General features: G+C 38.3%; 2 protein-coding genes across 2 annotated transcripts; both read left to right on the forward strand.

Moving 5' to 3' along the window:
- The first annotated feature begins 142 nt into the window (after positions 1–142).
- On the forward strand, positions 143–5,780 carry cdk15 (cyclin-dependent kinase 15). Its single transcript, XM_076094985.1, has 13 exons — positions 143–337; positions 1,405–1,536; positions 1,653–1,747; positions 2,132–2,211; positions 2,329–2,423; positions 2,513–2,575; positions 2,942–3,065; positions 3,198–3,318; positions 3,922–4,015; positions 4,323–4,386; positions 5,093–5,141; positions 5,389–5,531; positions 5,668–5,780. Exons 1-13 carry the CDS (start codon positions 143–145, stop codon positions 5,778–5,780), a joined length of 1,368 nt encoding a protein of 455 aa, XP_075951100.1.
- Positions 5,781–9,771: 3,991 nt separating this feature from the next.
- On the forward strand, positions 9,772–11,496 carry LOC142952895 (frizzled-7-like). The gene has a single exon (XM_076094918.1). The coding sequence runs from the start codon at positions 9,772–9,774 to the stop codon at positions 11,398–11,400; it is 1,629 nt and encodes a 542-aa protein (XP_075951033.1). The 3' UTR covers positions 11,401–11,496.
- Positions 11,497–12,506: the final 1,010 nt, after the last annotated feature.

The following is a 12,506-nucleotide window of genomic DNA, read 5'->3' on the forward strand; positions in this document are numbered from 1 at the left end:
TCTGGGGGGCAGCACCCCCACTGAGCTGAATGGACTCTGTTGTCCTGGTCTGAGACTCTGAGGCGGTCATGAGACACTGTTTGCTCGTCCTGAACCATGTGAGTCTGAAGAGACGGAGAGAGAGGAGGAGGAAGAAGAGAAGATGGAAGACTGGTGTCGGTGGGTGAGGGAGGCTGGGTGGTGGGTGAGGAGGTGCTGCTGTGGCGAGGAAGAGGAGGAGGAGGAGGAGGAGGAAGGAAGGAGGGAGGAAGAAGAAGAAGAAGAAGAGGAGAAGGTGAAGATGGAGGAGCTCAGCTTGAGAAAGAGCAGGAGTTCAACCTCCCTCCCTCCTGCTGAGGTATTTATATAACTTTACTAATGTTTGAGTAACTGTAATCTAGTTTAAGTAACTGTACTCCAGTTTAAGTAACTGTACTCCAGTATAAGTAACTGTACTCTAGTTTAAGTAACTGTACTCCAGTATGAGTAACTGTACTCCAGTTTGTGTAACTACTCCAGTATAAGTAACTGTACTCCAGTTTAAGGAACTGTACTCCAGTATGAGTAACTGTACTCCAGTTTGTGTAACTGTACTCCAGTTTAAGTAACTGTACTCTAGTTTGAGTAACTGTACTCCAGTATGAGTAACTGTACTCTAGTTTAAGTAACTGTACTCCAGTTTAAGTAACTGTACTCTAGTTTAAGTAACTGTACTCCAGTTTAAGTAACTGTACTCTAGTTTGAGTAACTGTACTCCAGTATGAGTAACTGTACTCTAGTTTAAGTAACTGTACTCCAGTTTAAGTAACTATACTCCAGTTTAAGTAACTATACTCCAGTATAAGTAACTGTACTCTAGTTTCAGTAACTGTACTCCAGTATAAGTAACTGTACTCCAGTATGAGTAACTGTACTCCAGTTTGTGTAACTACTCCAGTATAAGTAACTGTACTCCAGTATAAGTAACTGTACTCTAGTTTAAGTAACTGTACTCCAGTATAAGTAACTGTACTCTAGTTTCAGTAACTGTACTCCAGTATAAGTAACTGTACTCCAGTATGAGTAACTGTACTCCAGTTTGAGTAACTGTAGTCCAGTTTGTGTAACTGTACTCCAGTATGAGTAACTGTACTCTAGTTTGAGTAACTGTACTCCAGTTTAAGTACTGTACTCCAGTTTAAGTACTGTACTCCAGTTTAAGTAACTGTACTCTAGTAACTGTACTCTAGTCGGAATAACTGTACTCCAGTATGAGTAACTGTACTCCAGTTTGAGTAAAGTTACTCCACTTTGAGTAATAGTACTCTAGTTTCTGGTACCCTCTGGTTAACTTTTTCAGTGCGTTTCGTTTTTTTTTAAAGTGATTTTTAATGTGTCTTTAAAATGTGTTAAAGTGGTCCTTTTGATGTGGTCTCTGTGTCCCAGCTGGATCCGGACCGGTCTGGCTCGCAGCCTCACTGGTTCCACACTCTGCAGGTCCGACGGTTCAAAGTGCAGCGTGGACGCAGCAACAGCGACCCGCTGGGATGGAAGAGCTGCCAGGACCAGTTCACCTGGGTCAGAACCACAATACACCTGTCCGCTGAAATATAAATATATGTATATAAATATATGTATATATATATATATATATACTGTATGTATATAAATATACATGTGTGTCCTCTGATCAGAAACCAGGTCTTGAGTTCGGAGCGGCTCATTCTTACGTCAGTCTGGAGAAACTTGGTGAAGGAGCGTACGCCTCCGTCTACAAAGGAGTCAGCAGGTCAGTCTCTGTGTGTACTTATACACAAAACAAAGTACTCTGGTTTGTATAAATTTAGAGGAATCATTTACTGCAGAGTTCTATATTTAAAGTAAAACTATTACCAGCTACTTGTACTCAAAGTATCACAGGTAAAAGTATTTTATCTTTAATGTAAAATATACAAAGTAACTAGTAATCATATCTGTGCAGTAAAAAGTACAACATTGTACTTGTTTGGTTCATGTTTTTAAGTTTTCTTCAGTCTCTTTAATCCAGTGAAAGTTTTTTTGAACATCCACGAGAGCTCAGATCATTCAGCGTACTTTTACTACTGAATACTACACCAGAAGTACTTGTACTACTGTACTTTCGCTATATTGAGTGTAAACGTTGCTTGTTGAGGATCAACGGACAGCTGGTGGCTCTGAAGGAGATTCGTATGAAGACGGAGGAAGGAGTCCCATTCACTGCTATCAGAGAGGGTAACACACACACACACACACAGACTCACGCACACACACACACCTTCACTTCCAATCTTATTTTTTTATATATTGTATTAGTAAACTACTTATAGTGGTGTGTGTGTGTGTGTGCAGCGTCTCTCCTCAAAGGTCTGAAACACGCCAACATCGTCATCCTCCATGACATCATCCACACCAGAGAGTCTCTGACGCTCGTCTTTGAATACGTGGTGAGAAATAATATAATATAATCTACCTTTAAGTGTTATTGAGTAATAAGAATCAAAGTGTAGTGATGTTTCTTCTTCTGGTGTTGCAGCAGACAGACCTGGCCCAGTACCTGAGCCAACATCCTGGAGGACTTCACTCCCACAACGTTCGGGTAACAAACCAGTTTTTCATGTGTTGAAGCTGCATTCTCTCTAGTGTCCACCAGGGGCGACTCCTCTGGTTGTATAGAAGTCTATGAGAAAATGACTCTACTTCTCTCTTGATTTATTACCTCAGTAAACATTGTAAACATGAGTTTATGGTCTCAATCTCTAGTTTCAAGTCTTCTTCAATACAGCATGATGTTCATTTAGTACATTATGGTCCATTTAGAGTCAAACAGACCATAAAGCAGGATATGATTTAGGGCGGGTGCTACACCGTGATTGACAGGTCTCTGTTTTAGTAACTGTACTCCTGTTTCTGGCAGTTTTTAAAGGTTTCTAAGGTGGTCCTCATGTTGTTGTTGTTGTTGTAGCTCTTTATGTTCCAGCTGCTACGAGCTCTCTGCTTCATCCACAGCCGGAGGATCCTCCACCGAGACCTGAAACCTCACAACCTGCTCATCAGCTACCTGGGAGAACTGAAGATGGCCGACTTTGGTTAGGACGACACTGTCACTCTAAGATGCATTAAAACGACACTGTCGCTTTATGATGCATTAAAATTGATTCAGATTGAGTTATAGCTCATCTCTCTGTTGGTACTGACTGGATCTGTTGGTTCTGGTTCAGGTCTGGCCCGGTCTAAGTCCGTCCCCTGTCAGACCTTCTCCTCTGATGTCGTGACGCTGTGGTACCGCCCCCCCGACGTCCTGCTGGGATCCACAGATTACTCCACCGCTCTGGACATCTGGTCAGTCCAGTTTTTAAATAAAGTTTCCTGGTTTTGAATCAGGAGTTTTAAATAAAGTTGTGTGTTTGAATGTGTTTAAATAAAGTTGTGTGTGTTTGAATGTGTTTTGAATAACGTGTTTGAATGCGTTTTGAATAAAGTTGTTTGAATGTGTTTGAATAAAGTTGTTTGAATGTGTTTTAAATAAAGTTGTGTGTGTTTGAATGTGTTTAAATAAAGTTGTTTGAATGTGTTTGAATAAAGTTGTGTTTGAATGTGTTTAAATACAGTTGTGTGTTTGAATGTGTTTGAATAAAGTTTTGTGTTTGAATGTGTTTTGAATAAAGTTGTTTGAATGTGTTTAAATAAAGTTGTGTGTGTTTGAATGTGTTTAAATAAAGTTGTGTGTGTTTGAATGTGTTTGAATAAAGTTTTGTGTGTTTGAATGTGTTTTGAATAAAGTTGTGTGTGTTTGAATGTGTTTAAATAAAGTTGTGTGTGTTTGAATGTGTTTAAATAAAGTTGTGTGTTTGAATGTGTTTTGAATAAAGTTGTGTGTTTGAATGTGTTTGAATAAAGTGTGTGTTTGAATGTGTTTAAATAAAGTTGTGTGTGTTTGAATAGGGGAGCTGGTTGTATCTTCGTTGAGATGCTTCAGGGGTTTCCAGCGTTTCCAGGAATGAAAGATGAGTTTGAACAACTGCAGAAGATCTGGACGGTGAGATTATTATTTATTATTATTAATAATATAAAATAATAATATAAAATATAATTCTATTTTATTATTTATTATTATGTATTATAATTAATAATTATATAATATATTATAATTATATTATAATATATAATTATGATATATCATATATTATATATTTAGAAGTAAATGTTAAACTCATCTCTTGTTCTCTCCATTATTTATTCTCATTATTTCATTTCTAATGTCTCTTGTTTATTAGTTGTATTAACATTGTTAAAAGTTAAATTAATTATATTCTAAAGATTAATAATGATAATTGTCCCGTCAGGTTCTGGGCATCCCGTCTGAGGACATCTGGCCTGGAGTCAGTCAGCTGCCTAACTATCAACCCGGTCAGTTCATTTTAATATCTATATTCTCCACTCATTCAAAAAACTAAATAAACTTTCTACATCTGATAATATATATTACATTTGTATTTGTTAAAATATTTTAATAAACAGCAGAGTTTCTATCTCTTTGAGAGTTTATTTAATATCTCAGGTGTTTCCCACAGATTGATTAATTAATGATTAATAATTGATTAATGATTGATTAATGATTAATAATTGATTCATGATTGATTATTGATTGATTATTGATTGATTAATGATTGACTGATGGGCTCTCTGCAGAGCAACAGAGTGACCAGCAGGAGGCGGCATTACACCACAAATATAAAAGTGAACCTTAAAAATCAACTGACTTATTATGTTGTTTATTTAACAAATTTATTATTATTATTAAATTTGTATTAATGTATTATTATTATTAAATTTGTATTAATGTATTATTATTATAACATTTGTATTAATGTATTATTATTATTATTATTTTATTTTTATTAATGTATTATTATTTTTATTAATGTATTATTATTATTATTATTATTTTTATTAATGTATTATTATTATTATTATTACATTTTTATTAATGTATTATGATTATTATTTAATTTGTATTAATGGATTATTATAATTATTATTATAAATTTTTTATTAATGTATTATTTTATTATTATTTTATTATTATTATTATTATTGTTGTTTTTCTCTTCAGATCGATTTCTTTTCTCTGAGCCGAAGTCATTGAGAAACGTTTGGAAAAGGTATGAAATAAAAGTTTAATTAACAAGAACATGTTAGCATGTTAGCATAGAGGGGATCAGATTGGACCAGGTCCAACCTGATCCTATAGTTCCTATAGTCCTCCATCAGTCTGTCTGTGTTGATGTGGATCAGGTTGGACCAGGTCTTCCTATAGTCCTCCATCAGTCTGTCTGTGTTGATGTGGATCAGGTTGGACTAGGTCTTCCTATAGTCCTCCATCAGTCTGTCTGTGTTGATGTGGATCAGGTTGAACCAGCTGCCCTATAAGACCGAGGACCTGGTCCAGAGGATGTTGAAGGTCCTCCCTACGGACCGGATCTCGGCGCAGGACTCCCTGCAGCACCCTTACTTCAGCACGCTGCCTCCTCCCATCATGCACCTCAGAGACAGTAAGAACTCCACCTTATACATGCTAACAGAGCTACATGCTAACACAACCTAATTCTAATAAATAGTCAAATAAATTAAAACACCATTATAAACTTCTCTTTAATAATCTATCTTCTTCTTCTCTCTGTTTTTCAGCGGTGTCCATTTTTAAGGTGCCGGGTGTTCAACTGGAGACGGAGGTCAGAGACGTTTTTAACTCCGGACGAAAGATTAAACCATCGCTGCTGCTAAACGCCAAGTTCTGGTGAACAAATTCAGACCAACCACCATCAACCTGAGGAGACTAACAGAGGGGAATAAAACCCTCATCAATCAACCTGATGAGACGAACAGAGGGGTGAAGAAACCCACTATATAAACACAAATATAGAATGTAACTGATTCTAGCATAAAGCTAAGTGCTGAAGCTAAGTACTAAAGCTAAGCTAAGTACTAAAGCTAAGCTAAGTACTGAAGCTAAGTGCTGAAGCTAAGCACTGAAGTTAAGCTAAGCGCTGAAGCTAAGTGCTGAGGCTCAGTGCTGAAGCTAAGCACTGAAGTTAAGCTAAGCGCTGAAGCTAAGTGCTGAGGCTCAGTGCTAAGGCTAAGTGCTAAGGCTAAGTGCTGAAGCTATGTGCTGAGTGCTCAAGCTAAGCTAAGTGCTGAAGCTCTGTGCTAAGTGCTAAAGCTAAGCTAGTGCTATGGTTTGTTTACATGTTCTTGTCGTATGTAAATCTGCTTTAATCTCCGTATTTGTTGATTTAAATCTCAAACGTTCGCTTCATGATTTTCGGTCCTTGGGGACGTCGGTCTGAACGATTCTCCCTTTAGCATTCGTTAGCATTCGTTAGCGTTGTTCAGATTCATGAGGATTTATTCATGAGTAAGAACCCCCCTGACACTCCTCTTGAATAATGAGTGAATCTTAATGTCGACAAGCTGCCAAATACAAACATCTTTTTCATGTTAATGTGTTCCGATATATTATTATTATTTTACAGACAATAATGTTTTATTTTATTTAAGAGTCACGTCAAACTTTATTTGAAACAACTAAATAACAAACTTCTTCTTCTTCTTCCTCTTCTTCAACATCTGTCTGATCAACGTAAGAAAAACAGCTTACGTGTTTTCTGTTTTACAGTGTTTCTCTGTTTTCAGTGTTTTACGGTATTGTACCGTGTATTTACAGCGTCTTTAGAGGCTGTAACTGTTTTACAGTGTTCAACATTTTATTGTTTTCACTGTTTTACAGTCTTTCTGTGTTTTCACTGTTTTCAGGGGTTTATGTTTTTCTATGTGCTTTCAGTGTTTTACGGTATTTTACCGTGTTTTTACGTTTCTTTAGAGGCTCTCACTGCTTTAGTGTTTTACGGTAGTTTTCTTTATTTCTTTTTTTACAATATAATGAAAAGGAAGTTTAAGGTCAATGTTAGTAAATGTTATCTGAACAATTGTTCACCTTTAGTTATTTAGTCGTGTAAATGTCCAAAGTATTAATTATCTTATCGTTAAGTTTAGTGAACTAATCCGAGCTAAATGTGCCCGAAACATGCTAACGTTAGCATGTCAAGCTAGTTAGCCCTACATGCTAATATCGACAGACGTGTGTTTTTTAAACACAAAGTGAATCTATTGGATAGTTTTTGATTATTTTCAGCTGTCTTCTTCACTTGTTTATTTAATTTGACGTCGTATCACAGAAACAAACCGTCGGTCTCTTTCTTCTCTTGTTTGTTTTCAGAATATTTTACATATTATTAGTTTAATTAGTTTAAAAGATTCAAACAACTTCAGAAACTTTTCTCACAAAAACATCTTCATAAATATAATTATTTGTGTTTTGATTGACAGAAAGTAGAAGTTTGATTGATCGGAGACACGAAAGAGATAAAAGAGAAAGTGAATATTTAACTATGTTTGTTTATCATAAATAAATATCATAAATAAATCAAAATGCTCCCTTTGATATCGGGCCTCTGATGTTATTGTGAATCAAACTATTTTCTTTGTTTTCTGTCACACTTTCATCAACTTTCACCAAAACGTCGCGTTAATAATTCTGTGAAGATAAACTTTGTTCTGTTTCACCTCATAAACTTATAAAGATAGTTTATATATTATACTATTACTAACGTTAGCTATAACGTAACTTAAAGCTTTATATGTTTTATAAATACTCACAAATATCTTCAGATTTAAATGAATGATTTATGAAATCTACTGAAGTAAAACAAGATGTTTTACTTCTAAACTATAAATAATCAACATTCAATTTAATTAACATCAAAGAACATCAGAGATGTTGTAGTTAAAATAAATAAAATCTCATTAATGTCTTTAAACTAATATGATTATTAATTTAGTATAAATTATGTATTTCTGTCTATTTAATTGTTTTTTAACTTAATAAAATAAAAAAATTAAGTAACATTAATTTAGTAGTTTCAGTAAAATATAGAATTGTTTATATGAACTATATTTTTATTGTTATTGTTTTCAAACATTTTACTTTATTTTTTATTCTCACATCGTTTTAAATTCTGTTGGAATCATTTTGTTGCTAAACAAGTTATAATAATAATAACTTATAATAATAAGAATAAAAAAAGGGCCGCAAAAAAGTAGAACAGATGTTGGTATAAACATTTAACAGCTATATACAATATAACTATAAATATATATCCTAAAAAAAAGGTGTATATATATATATATACACTTTTTTTGATCTTTCAGCCCGTTTCCTGACTCTGGAGGTGAACAGGATGGACGGCAGGCTGGGTTATATATATATTATATATATAATGTATTATTTATATATTATATATAATGTATTATTTATATATTATATATATAATGTATTATTTATATATTATATATATAATGTATTATTTATATATTATATATATAATGTATTATTTATATATTATATATATAATGTATTATTTATATATTATATATATAATGTATTATTTATATATATTTGATGTTGTATATAAATTCATATTTACTGTTATTTAGTTTCATTTGAATTCTCATTAAATGAGTTTATCTTTATTAAAACATTTATTAAAATACTTCATTAACCTTTAAAGTGACCAGAAATGTAAAAGTATTATAAAGTAGTAAAAGTACCTGAGATGTACTACAGAAGTGTAAAAATGGGAATACTCAAGTAAAGTACAAGTACCTCAAAATTGTACTTGATACAATATATTTTCATGCAGAGTACTTTAACACTTTAAATAGTTTTACGTTCATAATACAAGTACTAACATCCTTTACTTTGGTAAAAGTACACACAAGTACCACACTCTAAAAATACTTAATGACAAAGTCCTGAATTCAAAATACACCGAACTAAAAGTACATAAGTTTTATCAGCTAAATAAAGTATTTAAAGTAAAAGTACTCATAAAGGCTCCTTTATTATAGAATATTATATATTGTGTTTTTAATGTTGTAGTAGTACTGCATCATATCATATATTGTGTTTTTATTTGTAAAAGTATCAGATAAAATGAGAGTAAATGTCCTGAGTTAATGTTTTTAATATTTTTAATATTAATACATAAATACAAAGAAAAACACATGAAATGGTTTAAATTAGAATAAATATAAAATAATAAAGTAATGTAATGTAGTAAATGTATATACATAATGAAGTACTATATACTCTCTACTACTGATACATAAGAACAGCAGTACTTTAAAGGATTTGTACTTTGTGGTATTTGTACTTTTAGTTCATTAAATTAATATAAAAACATGAATATTATAGATGAGGACTGCTGCCCGACGCCCCGCCCTTTCAGCTCCTTCGGCCAATCAGCGGTGACACGAGCGAGAACAGCTCGATTGGAGGAGTTTCAAGGCGCCCCTCAGAGGAGAGGAGAGGGCGGAGGCTGGAAACAGTCTGATTGAGATGAGACGTTTATTTAGAGAAAGTTTATTCTAACGGAGATGAAGACAGGAAGAGGTCTCACCTACTGGACCTGATTCCCCTACTGGAGCTGTCTCACCTTCTGGATCTGATTCCCCTACTGGAGCTGTCTCACCTACTGGAGCTGTCTCACATACTGAACCTAATTCCCCTACTGGAGCTGTCTCAACTCCTGGACCTGTCTCACCTACTGGACCTGTCTCACATACTGGTCTGGAATTGATTCACTTTACTGGTCTGGTCCAGACTCAGAGGGATTAAACCAGTTCAGGAGCAGGACTTTATTTGTACTGATTCTGGTCTTCTTCTCGTCCATCATGGTGGCACAGAGACCCGGTCTGCGGGTCTGGATCCCGGGCTTCATTCTGGTGGTCTCGCTCCTTCTCGTCCCGCCGTGCGTCTCTCAGCGTGAGAAGGGGATCTTCATCCCGGATCACGATTTCTGTCAGTCCATCTCCGTCCCGCTCTGCAGTGACCTGGCCTACAACCAGACCATCATGCCCAACCTGCTGGGCCACACCAACCAGGAGGATGCCGGGCTGGAGGTCCACCAGTTCTACCCGCTGGTTAAAGTCCAGTGCTCCGTGGACCTGAGGTTCTTCCTGTGCTCCGTGTACGTGCCGGTCTGCACGGTTCTGGATCGGGCCCTCCCGCCCTGCAGGTCTCTGTGTGAGCGGGCCCGGCTCGGATGTGAGGACCTCATGAACAAGTTCGGCTTCCAGTGGCCCGAAAGGCTCCGCTGCGAGGACTTCCCGGTTCATGGAGCGGAGCTCTGCGTGGGTCAGAACACGACAGACTTAGACGACCCCACGTCAGAACCGACCCCCAACCAGCTTGTCTACTGCCCTCGGCAGCTCCAGGTGCCCTCCTACCTCAACTACCGTTTCCTGGGGGTGAAGGACTGCGGCGCCCCCTGTGAGATCTCCAAACCCAACGGACTGATGTATTTCCGAGCGGAGGAGTTGAAGTTTGGCCGGCTCTGGGTCGGGATCTGGTCCATTCTGTGCTGCGCCAGCACTCTCTTCACCGTCCTCACGTACCTGGTGGACACGAGGCGGTTCCGATACCCGGAGAGGCCGATCATCTTCCTGTCTGGCTGCTACTTCATGGTGGCACTGGCGTACGCTGCCGGCTTCCTGTTGGAGGACAAAGTGGTGTGTAGTGATTTCAACAGTGATGGATACAAGATGGTGGCCCAGGGCACCAGAAAGGAAGGCTGCACCATCCTCTTCATGATCCTGTACTTCTTTGGCATGGCCAGCTCCATCTGGTGGGTCATCCTGTCCCTGTCCTGGTTCCTGTCGGCCAGGATGAAGTGGGGCCACGAGGCCATCGAGGCCAACTCCCAGTACTTCCACCTGGCAGCCTGGGCGGTGCCAGCGGTTAAAACCATCACCATCCTGGCGATGGGACAGGTGGACGGCGACCTGCTCACCGGAGTCTGCTACGTGGGGATCTACGACGTGGACGCCCTGCGGGGCTTCGTCCTGGCGCCTCTGTTCGTCTACCTCTTCGTCGGCACTTCCTTCCTGCTGGCCGGCTTCAGGTCGCTGTTCACCATCCGCACCATCATGAAGCACGACCACACCAAAACGGCGAAGCTGGAGAGGCTGATGGTGCGGATCGGCGTGTTTGGTGTGCTGTACACGGTGCCCGCCACCGTCGTCATCGCCTGCTGCTTCTACGAGCAGGCCTTCAGGCCGTTGTGGGAGAGGACCTGGCACATGCAGACCTGCAAGCACTTTGCCGTGCCGTGTCCCGCTGGGAACTTTGCACCGCTGAAGCCGTACTTCACCGTGTTCATGATCAAGTACCTGATGACCATGATCGTCGGGATCACGTCCGGCTTCTGGATCTGGTCCGGAAAGACGTTGCAGTCATGGCTCCGGTTTTGTAGAAGACTGAACAGCAACAACCAGGGAGAGAGGACGCTTCAGAGGACGTAGTAGAGAAGGGAGTAGAGGAGGGAGTAGAGGAGGGAGTAGAGGACGGAGTACAGGACGGAGTACAGGACGGAGTAGAGGACGGAGTAGAGGACGGAGTAGAGAAGGGTGTAGAGGACGGAGTAGAGGACAGTGTAGAGGAGGGAGTAGAGGAGGGAGTAGAGGACGGAGTAGAGGATGGTGTAGAGGAGGGAGTAGAGAAGGGTGTAGAGGACGGAGTAGAGGACAGTGTAGAGGAGGGAGTAGAGAAGGGTGTAGAGGACGGAGTAGAGGACGGAGTAGAGGACGGTGTAGAGGAGGGAGTAGAGGAGGGAGTGGAGGACGGAGTAGAGGACGGTGTAGAGGAGGTAGTAGAGGACGGAGAAGAGAAGGGTGTAGAGGACGGAGTAGAGGACGATGTAGAGGAGGGAGTAGAGGAAGGTTCGTAGGAGGGTTCAGAGGACTGTTCAGAGGACTGTTCAGAGGACTGTTCGTAGGACTGTTCAGAGGACTATTCATAGAAGGGTTCGGAGGTCGGTGTTTACTCTCACGGTCTTGTGCTCTCTCTTTTCAATTCCAAGTACGAACTCCTGAAAACTCAGTTTACGTCTTGTAGCTGTTCGGTTCTGACCCAAATCAATTCCAGAAACAGGATTTTAAATCTCTACAGAACATTTTTTACGGGTCTGTAAAGAAAATAATCAGACAATAATTTCTCAGTTTCATGTTCAGATAAAATAAATTAAATATCTGTAAATATTCTTCTGTATTTATGAGAAGCTTACATTTCTACTTTGTGCATTTTTTTCAGAACAAAAGGTTATTTTTTACTAAAATATGTTTTAGATTAAATTCTCAGTTTGAAATCTGACCACAAATAAATATAATAATGAAGGTGAGGAATCCTGAGCTTTGTTTACTGTTTATTTGTTTATTTATTTGATATTTATTAGTCTGGTTTTGTTTCATAATTATTTAATTAATGAGAAGCTGTGGAAGGTTTTAAAGGTTGAACTCAACATATTTAATTAGTGTAAAGAGATTTTCCTTCAGCAGCACAACATAGAGCGGGCAGGGAGGGTTCAGTTGCATTGTGGGAAATGTAGGATCCGTACTGGAAACTGCAGACT

Source organism: Anarhichas minor, unplaced genomic scaffold (genome assembly GCF_050575085.1).
Source record: "Anarhichas minor isolate MPS153535 unplaced genomic scaffold, ASM5057508v1 ptg000018l, whole genome shotgun sequence".
Lineage (NCBI taxonomy): Eukaryota > Metazoa > Chordata > Actinopteri > Perciformes > Anarhichadidae > Anarhichas > Anarhichas minor.

Bases quoted from the DNA above. Each gene is read 5' to 3' on its own strand.
- cdk15 (XM_076094985.1), top strand. From the start codon at position 143: ATGGAAGACTGGTGTCGGTGGGTGAGGGAGGCTGGGTGGTGGGTGAGG. The intron at 4,387-5,092 runs GTCAGTTCATTT...TTTTCTCTTCAG, and splicing joins GCTGCCTAACTATCAACCCG to ATCGATTTCTTTTCTCTGAG. The intron at 5,142-5,388 runs GTATGAAATAAA...GATGTGGATCAG, and splicing joins TTGAGAAACGTTTGGAAAAG to GTTGAACCAGCTGCCCTATA.
- LOC142952895 (XM_076094918.1), top strand. From the start codon at position 9,772: ATGGTGGCACAGAGACCCGGTCTGCGGGTCTGGATCCCGGGCTTCATT.